Genomic DNA, 16,122 nt, shown 5'->3' with positions numbered 1-16,122 from the left:
ACATTAAATGTATTGAATGTACACTACTGTGTGTATTTTCCATTTCACCATGTATCACTATGCACAGACTCATTGGCTCATAAATACCAAATCACCTAAACTGTGGAAGACTGGCATAATGAGATGAAAAATGAAAAATATAGATGGCTACATAGGTGGTACATTTCTGTTTAAATGGTGTCCTTGAGGCTCTGACTTGCTTGTAAATTATTGAATCTTTATGAATGTGCCTAGAATAACATCTTTATTTCTTTTTCAGGAATGTAACACCACACACCAAATTGGACTTTAAAGTATGGAGCCATCATACCCTGAAAGCCGATGTTCTGTTAGGAAAAGCCACTCTAGACATTAACCAGGTCTTGGAGCTACATGAACGAAAATGTATGCTTGGGAGTTTTCCTTTTCTATATTTTACTCTAGAAGGAGGCTAAGAATAATCTAATTGCACTTATACTTATGTTACAGCTTCTTTATACTTAGTAAACCACAAGTGAGGGGGTTTCATTTTTCCCAAAAAATCAATGCAGCGTTAATAATGAGAGTTCACATATCTGAATGTAAGCTACAGATCAATGCTAAGATGAAACCTTTGGGAATATGAAACTGATAGATGCCAAAAAATATCTAATTGTACTGTATGTAGGAGGCAGCTGAGCTAGATACTTGGGTTGTACTTGTTCGTAAGCTGTTACGTTCTTAAGTTTTCAGTTTGTTTATCCATATTAAGTACATATTAAGATGTGCTTGAGCATTTTTCTATTTTAATATGTTTAGGTTTATCTGAATAAAAGACGACGACTCTTAAACCCTGAACGCTCTTTAAGACAGTTTAGACTCCTACAGCAAGCAGGACTCTGCCATTAATAATCTCTCCTTGGCTCTGTTGTTTTGCAGTGGAGAATGTCAGAGAGGTCCTGAAGCTCACCCTGGAAAACAAGAGTGGAGTGATCCCCACAGGGGAGCTGACAGTTATACTCGATGGCTTGGCCCTCGATCAGGATTCACTGCCCAATGGCAATACAGACTTGACCAGTAAGTAGTTCACGGTTTCTGTGTTTTTAATGGCTTCAGGCCAAATTATAATCGGACTCCTACATGCAGACTGCTGTCCTGAAAGGTCCATTCCACTGACTGGATTGCTGCTGTCGTCCATAATTTTAATTGAACTCTGAATGTGTCATCTGAACCCTGTTTAAAATTTTGAGAATGCAGAGGAGATTCAGATTTGGTTGCTAAGGCTTAATGACATCCCAAGATCTAGGCAAGGCTTATTGAAGGTTTATTGATGTGGTTTGGTGAGTAATTGATCTCTTCTGTTCCCTAGAAGTTCAGCAGAATGGTAACGCTATTCATGAAAATGGAGGTGAAACTTCTACAAGGGCTCGATCAAGGTAAAACCATTTGAAAATTTTGATCTACCAACAGATCATCCCAGTATGTCTCATAATATTTGGAAATATTTGGAATCTTGAGAATTTGGATGTGTCTGCAGGGGAAGACAGCAGTCCAGAGGTGTCCTTGGCTTGTTTATACACTTATTTATTAACTTTACATTCTATTCTGTAGGCTACACCAGCTTAGTTTTTTATTCCACCTGATTTCAATATTTTTTTATGTCTTGAAACAAAAAACTGTTCTGTTGACATAGTATTTACAAGTTCCTAATCCTTTTAATTGCAGTGTTATCTACGATACTATGTAATACAAAGTTCATTGTTGTCAATAGCCATATACATTGTTAATATACATTCTTATGCACATAAGGTGGAGTAATTAAATGATTATTTAAATTAAACAGCCAAAAAAGTCCAGTTGCCTTCATATAATTTTATATTTAAAGGAAATGTTACTTCTTGGCTAAAAGTTACCACACAACAATGAATTTACTTGTTTAGATGCAGAACATATTTCATATATTACAAACTAGATGCTGCTGATCAGATAGTAAAACAAGAGGGGGCAGTTGCACAGCGTAACAATACTAGAGTAGGCCAGCTTCCCTGGGGAATTTTTGGAAGTTTTCTGCAGAGCTGAAAAATGTGGTTTGAGTGCTGCCACATAATAAGTTATGGAGTTGAACAAGAGAAAAATAAGCATCTCCCCTCTGTTTTTCACAATGCAAGACAGGCGTTGCTTTTGTTTGGAGGTCACACCCATGGACAGAACACAGTGAGAGAGTAAGCGCTCCCAAAAGTGAGGCCATCGTCACCATTGTGATGAGAACAATGTTGACAAAACAAAAGGCCTGATTTATCAAGGATGCCATGTGACCACAAGCGTTTCCTGAGCGTGACAATAGTGTCTCTCAATTTTCAAAATTAGCAGGATTCCAGTTGGTTTTCCTTTTGTAAGATTTCACTGAGTTCTCAGCTGTTATGTTTTGGTGCTAGTGTTTCAGTGAGTTCCTTAGTAGCTTAGTATGACATATCAGTATTTGCACAAAGATATAGCTCTTTTGTGAGCAGTGGTTCACTCTTGATTTTTGGCTTGATCCAAATTGCATGTTGCAAAAATGTTACGCGGTCTTTTTTTTTTTTTGTTGGTGCTTATTTTGTGTTAGTTTGTATAAAAACCTAAACAGTTGAACAATATTTGAGTATATAGCCAGTCTCAAGCTGGTAGCATTGCATTCCTCTGGATATTATCATGGATGCCGTGTAGCCTGAAGACAAAGTTATGAGCTTAAAAGAGTTATAAAAAAAATCAGGCCTACTGTATTATTACTGTTTTCTAATCTATATGTTGTCCAAGGGATCATTGATGAATTTGAAATAATTGTATGCATCAGACTTTTGGGTCCACTGTATTTATGCATGCTGAATAGACATAAAAAGACTACAGATGCCTGTGATGTGTCTATGGCAGTGAAATGGCTCCCCTTGCAGTTGCTGGGTGATTGAATGTTCAAATCTCCCATAGGCAGGTGTCAGAGAAGGGTGGAGCAACCCAAGAGTACTCTTCTGTTTATGAGACTTTAGTGGAGTGTGAAGTAAGCAAAGGGAAGGGTTAGGTTAAAATATTTTGAAGTAGTTTTTTACTCGGTGTCAAAGAGTATATTGGTGAAGGTATGTCTTTCAATGTGTCTAAAGTGACTCTGATGTACTCCTGTATTTAAAGTACTTTGTACAAAGATTTTATGTTATATTTGTGGAATAAGTTATAATATACATTTTCCCCACAATGTGTTGAAATGGAAGTGTTATTCTGAAGGTGGTTAACACTATTTAGAGACTATTGAATCTTCCTAGTGTTTTCTGTACCACTATTAAGAAGTTGACTAAAATGTTACTTTAAGAGATAGTCATTTCCAGTTTTATTATGTTAACAGTTTGAGTTTTGTTTGCCAAATGAGGGTGTAGTTATTAGTTTTACCAGAAATATCTCTTTAGTCCTACTGTGTTGTTTTACATCAGACCCCCACAGTTAAGCCCATGAAGTTAAAGTAAATGGTTGGGTGAAACTTTGTAATTACATTTTAGAAACTTGGCAAGATGGGCTGAATGACCTGAATGCCTCCCCTTACCTTTAAAGTTTTCTGGCCGTTTTAGGATGTGGAGTTCTGGTGGGGCCATAGTTGTTATAAATGGGAGGTTTATAAGGATTAGTTTTAAGTAGTAAGAGTTGTTTTTCATGAAATAAGTGACAGCATCATGTTGGAGTTGAGTGAGAAAGTGTTTTGAAAGTCTTCCCTAAAGGGGAAGTGCTGCTGCTGCTGCTGCAGGTTCATTCACATAGGAAGTTGCCTGTCTAGGGAAATTGACTAACAGAACTGAGGAAAAGCTGTGACCATTACTCAGGCACACTTTAATGTTCTTCCTGCTTTATTGGAATTTTAAACATCTTATGTATGTAGTAAGGATGAGTCAGACATTTGTGATGTTGGGACAGTCACACATGGGGATGACTAAAATCCCTTGTAGTCTTTGCTGTGCTGGTATTTCCATAAGAAAACAGTTCATGGACATCATTCAGTACATTGTCCACTATCAAGAGTCTGCTTCTAAATTCAGGAGATCCACAACTACAGGATTTCCTAGTGTTGGCTAGGGTACCTCTTAGAATAATGATACATAGACTACATACCCCAGTGGCAGGCCAGTAAGAGGGAGAACAGTAATTGATCCATGTTGCCTTGATTTGTTCCAGTTCTACCAGTGGCAGCTCCAGTGGAGTAGACAGTCAGGCACCTTCCACATCTTCTGGGCAGAGTGTCTCAGTATTCGTAAATGGAGATGGCACTTCTTCTCCCTTGCACGGGACAACCAGCCCTGGAAACACCCCAGCTCCAAAGCCGTCAGACACTGAGACAACTGACAGGACAGGTAAACTCTAGATCCAGGTGTAAATAAATGGAATGAAATAGAGACTGATAATCTTGCAGGATTTCTGCATTTTTACCATCTCGCAGAGCTATAATGATAAAGATCCCTCTATTGCAGTACAGGTTCCATTTTTTTAAAGGGAGGCTTATTTCCTTTGCTTTTGCCAGTCAGCTGATCTGTAGTAATGAACTTGGGTAGGGTTTTAGGCTTCTGCTCATTTTGAATATTGGATGTCTTTAGTTTGGTGAGTTCTTTTTTCCAAACTGTTGTTTTTATGTAGAAAAGTCTTAAGATGTTTGACAAGTGAAGGTCGTAATGCAGTTTGCTTTGCTACAGCTGCAAACAGCTAAGACATTACTTGTCTTAAAACTGTTTGTGCTGTGTGTTCTTATAAATGTGAATTGTTCCAATAAATGTGCTGTTTATTTTACTCAATTAGGGTAGGTCACTGTTATCACAAAACCAGCAATAATTGAAATGGGGAGTAAAGCATCTCTTCCCCTCAGCCTCTCTCCCGATCTTCCCCCTCTAATTCCCTCTTTACCTCTCTGTATCACTTCCAGGCACAATAAAATACAATAAGGATTTTGTTTTGTCAGTACACAGGTTGTGCTATAGTGAAGAGAGTCTATAAAGTAGTTTGAAATTAAAGGGGTTCTACTTAAAATACAGTTTAATATGTACCTATACAATTTTATTTTTATTAAACCTGTGTCACAATATTAAATAACAGTGTTGATTAATATTCATATTTGAGTATATAGCAATAAAGTATACCTATATATAGGCGATTTGAGAGTTAAGTATCTTGAGAACCACCCTTTTACTTTCTTCCCCTTTCCCCCCAGTAAATGGTGATATTCCTGGCTGTACTCCTGCCATGCAAGATGTGCTACCTTCTGCTGGCTGTTTGGCAGGTGGCTGTGATGCTGCCACATCTACTCCAGTAGTGAATCCTGCACCAGCTCCCTCACCGCCACCCCCTGTGCCTGAGAGCCCTCCAATGGTGGCAACAAGTGGTGGTGCCCAAGCTCCCTCTTCCTCCACGTCGGTCAGCGAGGCCAGGGCCAACAGCAGCAGTGCAGCAGAGGGAGGAAAACCCAGACAGCAGACAGGCAGTGCCAGCACAGATCCCCTTCCACCTGGGTGAGTCTGGTGCCTTCAGGAGCTGATAGAAACATGGTCTTGTGTGTTCCAATCGAGGACCAAAATATCCCAAATTGTCACTTAATTCTGTCTTGTAAATATGAAAGGTTGAAATCTTCAAAGCAGGTTACCAACTCATATCTGTTTGGCCCAATTCTCAGAGTTAATCTATACTTAATGTTGTGTCGTGTCACGCTAGGTGTTGAATAGATCTTGTGCAAGCGCCTAGTTTTTTTGTCACTGTGAGCTTGCAAACAATCCTAACCTGCCTGTGTCACTCCTTTAGGCAATTTAGGTTAAGGCTTTGTGAGGGGCATAAAGTTTTCCTGATCTAGTAATCCCTGATTCTCATGTTGATTTAGACTTAAAACAGCGATGCTTTACAACTGCTTATCAGCACCTAGTAAGAAAGGGGTTTGTACTTGCCCTAGTCACCACAGTGTTTTCTAGAAGTGGCCCAGCGTGATGTCAGCAAAAACAGAAAACAATTTTAGGGCAAAGTTTGTGAGGTGGAATGTTTGTAATAGCCATTCAGAAAGCGAAGGTTAATATTACAATGGCTTGGCTCTTATTAATGTCTCTCTGGTGTTTTGGCCTGAAGGTGGGAGCAGAGGAAAGACTTGCATGGCAGGACCTACTATGTTGACCACAACACGAGAACCACAACATGGGAGAGACCACAGCCGTTACCGCCAGGGTGAGCTGCAGTGAAGACAAAAACCACGGTTTCTGTCTCGAATGGTTCTAGTAATAGGAAAAACAAAGTACAACGGAAATTGTTAGGAGCATCAGAAATCCCAAAAACTATAGTATATGAAATGTTCCTGCAATGGAAAGTGCTGTTTAGTAATTTATACTGTTGTACTGTCTTTTCAGTCTCGGGTTCTATTAATAATTTCTGTTTGTCTTCCTCAAAATGCATTTAATTTGAATGTTTCCTTAGTTTGTCATAGCAATCATGGAGGTGCAGTGCAAAAAGAAAGCCATCCTGCCTATAAAGGCAAGAGTGCTTTGAAGGGCTCCTAAGAGGCTCATCCTGTGAATCAAAAAGCATCATAGTTCAGAGGCTACTGTTTAAATCAGGACTACTTAAGCATTGCCTCCTAGTTGACCAGGCACTGAAAAGCTGCAGCTGTACAAGAGTGCGCTGAGGTAACGTCAGCATGCTGTACAACAGTGCCCTCCTGTGGCTGCTGTGTGCCCACGAACTTGCAGGGCTTTCATCACCCAGTGCGTGCTCTGCTGGGGGCAATGTGAAGAAATGGGGGGCAGCTCGACGGTGCAAATTCTGGAGGAAGGCGTGCTCACACTTTTCTATGCTGGACTGTGTAGCTCTGAGCAGACTTTTGTGGACATTGCCCATTTCAGCCTGTAAGTAGGGATGCAAAACCTTGCCTCCTTGTACACACAAAACTTTTTAACCTAACCCTAACCTGAGCTGAAAGGATAGAAGGTTGTGCCCCTCTTGAGCAAGGCAAGAGGATGTGCATGAAAAGTAATGGGACCCAGATTACATACGTGTAAATGTGATTTATACATGTGTCTTAGATACATTTTTTTGTGAAAGTAATCTCTGTATACGCGCATCCTAATCAACATAGTTTTCCAGAAGGAAGGCATGTGTGCATCATAGATTTGATTGTATGTCAGCCTTGACTCGGGGGGGTATGAACCTAGTTGGCTAAGCCTGTAGCATAAATGTCATACAAGATGTTCATGAAAGACAACTTTTTTTGGATGAACATAAGCTGTGACAGATGATCATACACTATCTCCATACTCACAGCAACTAACAAGCATCATCAGTTTAACAAAAACTGCAGTTTTTCATTGAAGTGTTGGAAGTAAACAAGGTTTATTTCCAGACCTTCATAGTTTTTGGAACCAGGCTTTTTCCATTGTGAAATTCAGAAAACATTTTTTTAAATAATAGCAACCAGGTTTAGAACATTAGATAATTATGGAAAGTGCTTAAAAGACTTGTGCTTTAAGGCATGGAGGTATTTTGTTATTAAATTATTAAATCTTAATATTGACTTGTTTGTCATAGCGTTCTGGCACTACGGGGGAGTAGTTCTATAACACATGAAATTCCCCAGAATAAGTGTCCTTTCTGGGGGAGTCAGTGTGGGGTGAAATGATGTTGCTGTGAATGTGTTGCATAAACTGTTGCTGATGTCAAGGTATTCATTTCTGCAGCTGGGAGAGACGAGTGGATGACAGAGGAAGAATCTACTATGTAGATCACAACACCCGAACAACCACTTGGCAGCGCCCTACAATGGAGTCTGTCCGCAACTTTGAGCAATGGCAGTCACAGCGCAGCCAGCTGCAAGGAGCTATGCACCAGTTCAACCAACGATACCTCTACTCGGTATGCTTTGGTGGAATAGTTCAGTTTAGGTCCCATTAGGAATCAGAATTTTTAAACAGATGAACTGTTCTCCTCAGTTGCTTTCTTACTGGACTTATTAACATTTTAAGATTAATTTGTTAAGGCCAGCAAACTTGTAATTCTCTTATGGCCAGAAATGTCACTCTTCTAGTTGCTGTTAAAGAAAAACATCCAGCTAAGCACTTGAGTGACTTGTCAGGAGCAGAGAATACAGCTTCTCTGTAAAGGCCAGGTTTTTTGTGATTTTTTTTCTCCCTCTAACATAGATCTTTATTTTAATGTAAACAGGCCTCAATGATGTCAGCAGAAAATGATCCATTGGGTCCTCTGCCTCCAGGCTGGGGTACGTAATGATGTGAATTCCAGACAAGCTCTTTTGAATTGGATAACTAGCAAGAGTAATCCCTTGTCTGAGGCAGGGAAAGGAAACAGTTCAGTTTCCTTTCTAGTGGTGATGTTAACATACAGGACAAATTAACATGTTGGTAATTATAGCTGTAATTCCACTTGTCTTACAAAATTAATGAAATTCACAAATGCAGCTGGGGGAGACAGTGTTTGAAGTTGCAGATTGGATTGCCTTTGAAAACTGTTTAAAGTTTCAGTGAAATCTCTAGACAAGCCTGAAGAACCGTTTGAATGTTTTTTTTTCCTAAGGATGTATAACTAGCTTGGAAAACCATAATTTTTATCAGCCCCAAAGTTTAAAGTAGAATGATTAGTTTTTCCTACGAGTGACTGCTGGAACAGTGAAGAACATGCCAAGTGAGGTTTGCAATTTATTTATTGTTATTGCTGGTTTGAATCCAGGCCATGCTGAGCTGCTAGTAGTTGTAGACAGCAGTAAATTCATTTTCCTTACCACAGCACTTAGTCTCAGCCACCTGTAGAACAGTTCCCCAGTGAGATCAGTTATAGCCTTCCTGGAGCTTTTTTGTGTGATTTAGAATATCAGCTGTTCCGGATCATGGTAGACCTCAATATCAGAGGGCCACCTTACCTTACATGCGTTTGTGGTTGGATGCTGTAGAGCTAAATTTATATGGAGAAGGTATACATGAGAACATACGGAACAGGGCTAGGGCAGTTTATTTAGAATGTCACAAGCACAATGTAAACAAAGCCTGCCTCTCATTCCTTTGACACAGAGCTCAATGTGCCGTCCAGCAGTGAGAGACTTGCCCCACCTCATCTGTGAAGCTCTTTCTCTGTTTTTTCCAGAGCGACGGGTGGACTCTAACGACCGGGTATACTTTGTGAACCATAACACCAAAACCACACAGTGGGAGGACCCTCGCACTCAAGGGTGGGTGTATGAGACCAGTTGTTTTAAGTTTTGTTGCAAGTTTTCCTTAACTTGGATTTATCTCAGTTTGTAACTTGTGTAGATAAGTGAATTTTTTTGATCAAGGGATACATATACATAATCCTTTGTGCTCTAGGAAAGCTCTAGTTCAAATAAATCTTATAACGGCCCCTCAGTATATTAAATATAGCACTAGTATGTGTCAAAAGCAGTAGGGCAACATAGTTATGATGGCTTAGTCAAGACATTTCCAAGCAGTAGGTGACACACCTGAAGAAGGATCCACGGCCGAAACGTTGTTTTCTTTCTTCTCTTTTCAGAACGGAATAAACCTATTACTTGTTCCTTTGCAGCCTACGCATGCTGACGCAGCTATCCACCTGAACTATAAGTTGTAAAGATGCAGTAGCTGCTTTAGATTGTGTTATCATGGCTGTTTTATTTGATAGATTTTTTTTTTTGGAGAAGACATGTTATAGAATAAACTAAGGCTTGGAGCTCCTGATGCAAAATGTTGCTAGTGATGCGTTTTCTTTGGAGCAGGTTGCAGAATGAGGATCCACTTCCTGAAGGCTGGGAGATCAGGTACACTCGGGAGGGGGTGCGTTACTTTGTGGATCACAACACCAGGACAACCACCTTCAGTGACCCCCGCACCGGCAAGTCCTCTGTGTAAGTGGGCAACACCAGGAGCTCAGGGCTGACTCTACTGGTTTCAGGGACACAGGCTCTGTGTCCAGCTGTTGAGGCAATGGGGAGCTTGTACTGGTAATAAGAGGAAGCTCCAATTCTTCAGCTGTAAAGTGGATGATTACTAAGTCTTATCCTTCTAAACATTGTTGTCAATTATTCCGGTCTGTTAGAACCTGCTAGACAGTAATGTAAGAGCATGAAACACAGTATATAAACAGTGTAACTATATAGCTATTTGTGTATTCTGTTGCTCCCAAATACGTGTAATGCGTGTCAGTCAGATTGTTTCTGTAAAAGTGAATAACAGGTGTTTCGATAATTTGACAGTGCTATTTAACTCTGGAAATACTTTTTAACATTACATTGCTTTTATGCACATTTCATTTCACTGATATGCACAAGTTTGGGACTAATTAGCAGTAGGTAGTCATTTTGTAGGTACTCTACCTTAGCAGCAGTTTGCTCATTTGGTTTCCTGCCGAATTGCAACCCATTCAGACTCATTTGTGTTGTGGGTTTTTATAACAGTGCAGGACAGTTTACTAAGACAGAACACTGTAAAACTGTTTCTCTTACTGTCTTGCAGCACCAAAGGCCCACAGATCGCATATGAACGCAGCTTTAGGTGGAAACTGGCCCACTTCCGCTATTTATGCCAGGTAATGCCTGATGTATTTTAAGATGTCTCAGTCCTCAGTAGGTTAATTTTTCCTACAAACTCAGCTCAATCTGTTTCTGTGCCACCTGTCTTTACAGTCTAATGCACTGCCCAGCCATGTAAAAATCACTGTGTCCCGACAGACATTGTTTGAAGACTCTTTTCAGCAGGTAAGACTTGTCTTTTTTTCTGTCCATTAAATTTTACTTCTGTGTTTGTCATCATCAGACCTGGCATTGAAATTAATCCTGCTGGTTTGTGTTTGCAGATTATGGCCCTGAAGCCTTATGACCTGCGGAGGAGGCTATATGTCATATTCAGGGGAGAGGAGGGGTTAGACTATGGAGGACTGGCACGGTGAGTGAGCAGCAGGCAGAGATTACATATATTCGAAGCCTTACCATCATACACCGAAATTTTCTCTCCCAGGGAATATCTTTCTATAAAACCAAACGTATTCCCTCCTTCTCTGGGTGACCTTGGATACTTTTACAACTTTTTAAGATGGTCCTGCATTTGTTTATAAATTAAGAATTTTCCCATGTCAGGTTCATTTCATAATGCATTCCTGCTATAATTTTGTTTTTTCAGAGAGTGGTTCTTTCTGCTTTCCCACGAGGTGCTGAATCCCATGTACTGCCTGTTTGAGTACGCAGGCAAGAGCAACTACTGCCTGCAGATCAACCCAGCGTCCACCATAAACCCTGACCATCTGTCCTACTTCTGCTTCATTGGTCGTTTCATCGCCATGGCAAGTGTGCTCCTCCTAAACCTTTTTCCCCTTTTGCCATTTCACTTTTGGTTTTTAAACCTCTTGCCCAGTTTATATCTCAGTCTGGAATTTTGTTTCGTTCTACTGCGTTACCACTTAACAAAGAGCAGTGTTTCTGCCAGAGGTTTCTTGTCTTCACTGTGACCTGGTCCAGGGAGAACCAGGCTCAGGCATGTGTATCTTATTGGTGCCTGATGTGTCCAACAGAGCTGCCTTTGTGTGGTGAGGTTGGTTTTCCATTTCTTCCCACATACAGTGCCTTCTTCAGAAAGTATTTACCCCCCCATTGATTATTTCTCGTTCTGTTGTGGTGCAAAGTCAAATTAAAGCATATTTAAATGTGATTTTTTTCCCTCCTGTAGGGAGTATTCTTTATAATGTTAAAATGAAATAATGTATTTTGATGTCTACAGAATTATATTAAAAATAAAAATCTGAAAATTACTTGATAAGTATTCACCCCCTTTGTTTCAACAACTAAATTGGGTGAGGTATTCAGTTATCTTGAGAGATCACACCAAATACGTTAACAAGGTACACCCTGTGTTCATTTTGAATCCACCTGTGTTCAGTTGGTTGATTGCACAGTAAATATCATTTTGTGACTTTGTGAGGTCTCACAACTAAAATAGCAGATCAGATCAGCCCTGCTGTCATGAAGACCAAGGAGCTGCCCATGGAACTTTGATAAGAAGTTGTTAAGAGGAAAAAAGCTAAAGATGGTTATAAAAAGATTGGCAAAGCTTTGAACCTTCCTAGGAGCACCGTGATGTCCATTGTAACAAAATGGAAAAAACATGGCACAACCCAGACACTACTAATATCAGGCCGTCCTACCAAATTGAGCAACTGGACAAGAAGGGCAATTGCCAGAGAAGTGACCAAGAGGCCAGCTACAACACTGACAGAGTTGCAGAGCTGTTTGGCTGAAATGGGAGAAACTGGGGTTGCTTTTCACCAGGAGGAACTGGTGAACCATCAAGGGCAACATGGATGGAGACAAATCCAGGCAGATCCTTGAGGAGAACCTTTTCAGTCAGCCAGAGCTCTGTGTTTAGGGCAAAGATTCATTTTCCAGCAGTGCAATGACCCAAAGCACATGGCAAAAACTATCAAGGAATGGCTTGAAAAAAAGGTTGGTGTTCTGGAATGGGCAAGCCAGAGCCCAGACTTGAATCCAATTGAAAATTTGTGGTATGACCTGAAATTGCTGTCCACTGACGGTCTCCATCTAATTTGGCGGAGTTGGAGCAATATTGCATTGAACAATAGAAACAAATTTCACAATCTAAATGTGCAAAGTTCATACAGACATACCCAAGAAGATTCACTGCAGTAATTGCTGCTAAAGGACTATGTACAAAGTATTGACTCAGGGGGGAATACTTTTATAAATGAGAACTGTAAATGAATGTTTTTGAATAAAAATATTTTTTATTCATAAATGTGTTTAATTTATTGTGTTATTTAAGGGAGAAAAAATTATTTCAATGTGTTAAAATATTGACGTGTAATAGGAACAAAATGTGAAAAACTTCAAGGGGGTGAATACTTTCTGAAGGCACTGTATCCCCTCAGTTCCCAAGCTGGCTGGGCACCTCCACTTGGCCATAGTGAGCACACATAGTAGCCTCTACCACTCTCTGGATGGGGTCTTTTTCAGATTTTGTTTTTTTAACATGAATGTGACCCGCAGATAGTCATTGGTGAATTTTCTGTGAAATAACAGTGGTATACTAGACCTCTGAAGAGGTTTGAGTAGGAAGCTGTAGCAGTCTGTGGAAAGGAATATAGAGCAGTGGAGCTTGTCTTTCCTTCACATACATGAAGAAGGTTCCACAGCCAGAGCATGGTGTATTCTTTTCTCTTCACTTTCCATCTTGGATTTAAACTCCATTATAAGATTATGTATTTGTGCTTTTATTTGCATAGATTATATGCATGTGCATCAGGTATTCCATGCATATCAACATGTAGTACTGTGCTTGCTTTTGAAACTAGAGTCACTTTTACAGGTAGGCTTTGACATGGATACATGTACACTGTTTTAATAAGGAAAACTGTTGGGCTTTGGAAGAAAGTTAAACATTCTTGTATAAAAGTAATGCATGGTGGATTAATCAAATTCATTTAAAATAGTGGGCAGTAAATCTAAAACATTTTGCTAAGCCTTGATTTTGAAATTACTGGGATCCATTCTAGTCTTGGTAATCTAGTGGGAACTGTGTGTGTTTTTTCTGACCTCCCAAGGATGTGTTAGCTAGATTTAGACTTGTTACTCAAACTGGTCTGTGTGATGGACTGCTGTCAGTCCTGCCTTGGGCCGTATGCTTCAGTGAGGTTCTAGCTTGCATTGTGAAGATCAGCAGCTTACTGATAATGAATGGATAGATAAGGGGATTTAAAGATGAAAAATTAGGAGTAAGCTTTCAGCACTGAACTATCATTACTTAAATAATGTACTTACTCATTCATCCACTTCTGATTGGATGATGTGGTTGTTTTAAGGGCTTGATAATGGCACTCATAGGACTACAGCCAACTGCTGCTTTGAGCTGAGTATCTGCAGCTCAGTGGGAAGGGCAGCTCACTTTCACAGTGCTGCAGGAGATGCAAAGAACTGGTTACTGGAAAACAAAACAAAAAATCCTCTGAGAATTTTTTTTTAATTTCCTGAATGCTTGACGTAGTGGTGACTTGACCTTTTAGGAGTTATTTATTGTTGTGGATGAAAACTTATACAAACACAGACTTTCCAAGTCTTGAGAAAATGTATTGTTTGTGGCATAAATTCAAAGTGAAAGGATGCAGTACAATGGAAAACCCTATGTCATATTGCACACTCCTTTGAAAACATTTCCACAACTGCCTTTTCAAAGCTAGAAGATATGTGACTTGTTATATAACATCCATCAGTGCGGAGCTTAGTTGCTTTAAGGTTTGTGTGTGTAACTCTGAGTTAAGTTTGAATTCTGTTTATTGTTCAGTACACAAACTTCATGCCTCTTTGTGTGCCAGATTTCTTTGATGTTGAATCTTAAATACATTACAAAGAGTTATACTGTATATACAGAACAGACAACTAAGAGATGTATTTGTGTACATAAGATACTCAAAGAGTTACTTTGTCTGGAACAAAGTGCTCATATAGGCTTACATAGACAATATTAGGATCTTTCAACTAGGTGGTTTGTTGAGATTTGGTGATCGATCAGCTATTAGAAGTTAAAATGAGTAAAATGGACTAGACTGCCTTCTCTTGTTTGTAAGAACTTGTATGTTTTTAGAACTGATACCCCATAATTTTGAAAGTAGTCATCTCCACAAGGAGAGCATTTCACTGATCTGTTGTGCTGGTGTTTGTCTACATTTGAAGAGTTCTCAAGAATAACAACTCTTGCTCCTTTGTCTTGGCCTAATTACTGTTTTCTTTCCCTTTCTTTCAACAGGCACTGTTTCATGGTAAATTCATTGACACAGGGTTTTCCCTGCCATTCTATAAGCGCATGTTGAACAAGAAGCTCACAATCAAAGATCTGGAATCCATCGACCCAGAGTTTTACAACTCTCTTATCTGGATAAGGTATGCTAAGGTTTTCATGCAAACAATTAAAATATATGTATAAAACTGGTGTATATAAGGGCAGCTTGGTAGTTAGCATTGCTGCCTTGCAGTGCTGGGGCCCGGGGTCCAGTTCCAGACCTGGGGTGTTACCTGTGTAAAGTTTGGACTGTGGGAGGAAATCCGAGCACAGAGAGAAAACCCACTTGAACATGGGGCAAACATACAAAGATATGCTGGAAAATTGGCTGTTAAATGTTTTCATTTGTATGTGTAAAAATGTGTGCATGTGCATATTTTACCAGAACTGTTTTCTGTCACAAAAGGGACAACAACATTGAGGAGTGCGGATTGGAAATGTATTTTTCGGTGGACATGGAAATTCTGGGAAAAGTTACCTCACATGATCTGAAGGCAGGTGGTACAAATCTGCTGGTGACGGAGGAGAACAAGGAGGAATACATTGGGTAAGACCTCTGGGTTCCTACTGTCACACTCCTCCCCTGGGCACAAGATGCAAAAAACAGTCCTGAAGACTGTCAATTATCGGTTATCCTTTCTGAATATTCAGATCAATCTTACACGTTAGGTAAAAATGGAAATTTGATGTTATTAGGATATCATACTATTAAACCAAATTAAATTGATTCTGGACAGTCTTGATCAAAGATTCCCACTAGAACTGTCAGTTTGTTCCCTGTGAAGCAGTGATGTAGCCAGCAATTTCTTGTACAGTGCAATTCTTAGAACTGCCACACTGCAGGGCATCATAATGTCATGACAAAGACATTATTTTAGTGGTCTGTTAGAGGTAGGAGCATGCTTGTTTACAAGCTAGAGAAGAAATCTTAAGCACTAGGACAATTTCATACTCACACCTTGGCAGTATGGATGACCATGTAGTGCAAGGACCACAGGAGTCCGTAGAATATGCTTGACTTATTATTCCATTGTGAGCTGCTTGATGTTGTTGGTATTTTTTCAAGCCATTTGTCTGGTAACTGGCACAAAAACTGTACAGTGCCAACGTGTTCAGCACCCATCCCTTTTTTACACTTAAGAATCTCACAGCCTGGAAGTTTTTTTTAGAATGGGAATTTTTATTGTGAGTCACATATTTATCTTTACAGAGTCCCCCCATAAAAAGAAAGCTGATAATAAACCATAAGTCAATTAAAAATAAAAATGAAATGTCATCCTTTAATAATTATTCATCCCCTTTGGTCAATACTTAATTTAACCATCTGGCAGCTATTGCAGCCAGT

General features: G+C 39.7%; 1 protein-coding gene across 2 annotated transcripts in view; it reads left to right on the top strand.

The window, feature by feature from the left end:
• Window positions 1-16,122, top strand: part of LOC102695344 (NEDD4-like E3 ubiquitin-protein ligase WWP1) — a 47,726-nt gene that overhangs the window by 21,688 nt on the left and 9,916 nt on the right. Inside the window, exons 5-20 of one of the 2 annotated variants that reach the window (XM_015354424.2) lie at window positions 260-384; window positions 898-1,035; window positions 1,331-1,394; window positions 4,150-4,325; window positions 5,174-5,471; window positions 6,073-6,168; window positions 7,671-7,845; window positions 8,155-8,209; window positions 9,088-9,172; window positions 9,716-9,844; window positions 10,452-10,524; window positions 10,622-10,693; window positions 10,792-10,880; window positions 11,115-11,274; window positions 14,745-14,878; window positions 15,184-15,324. In XM_015354424.2, coding sequence (XP_015209910.1) covers window positions 260-384; window positions 898-1,035; window positions 1,331-1,394; window positions 4,150-4,325; window positions 5,174-5,471; window positions 6,073-6,168; window positions 7,671-7,845; window positions 8,155-8,209; window positions 9,088-9,172; window positions 9,716-9,844; window positions 10,452-10,524; window positions 10,622-10,693; window positions 10,792-10,880; window positions 11,115-11,274; window positions 14,745-14,878; window positions 15,184-15,324 — 2,010 coding nt within the window. Of the gene's footprint in view, window positions 1-259; window positions 385-897; window positions 1,036-1,327; window positions 1,395-4,149; window positions 4,326-5,173; window positions 5,472-6,072; window positions 6,169-7,670; window positions 7,846-8,154; window positions 8,210-9,087; window positions 9,173-9,715; window positions 9,845-10,451; window positions 10,525-10,621; window positions 10,694-10,791; window positions 10,881-11,114; window positions 11,275-14,744; window positions 14,879-15,183; window positions 15,325-16,122 lie in introns of both variants that reach the window. The other variant, XM_015354425.2, reaches the window with a different exon arrangement.

Source organism: Lepisosteus oculatus, chromosome 6 (assembly GCF_040954835.1).
Source record: "Lepisosteus oculatus isolate fLepOcu1 chromosome 6, fLepOcu1.hap2, whole genome shotgun sequence".
In the NCBI taxonomy this organism is placed as follows: Eukaryota; Metazoa; Chordata; class Actinopteri; order Semionotiformes; family Lepisosteidae; genus Lepisosteus; species Lepisosteus oculatus.
This window is presented reverse-complemented; position numbering and strand designations above follow the sequence as displayed.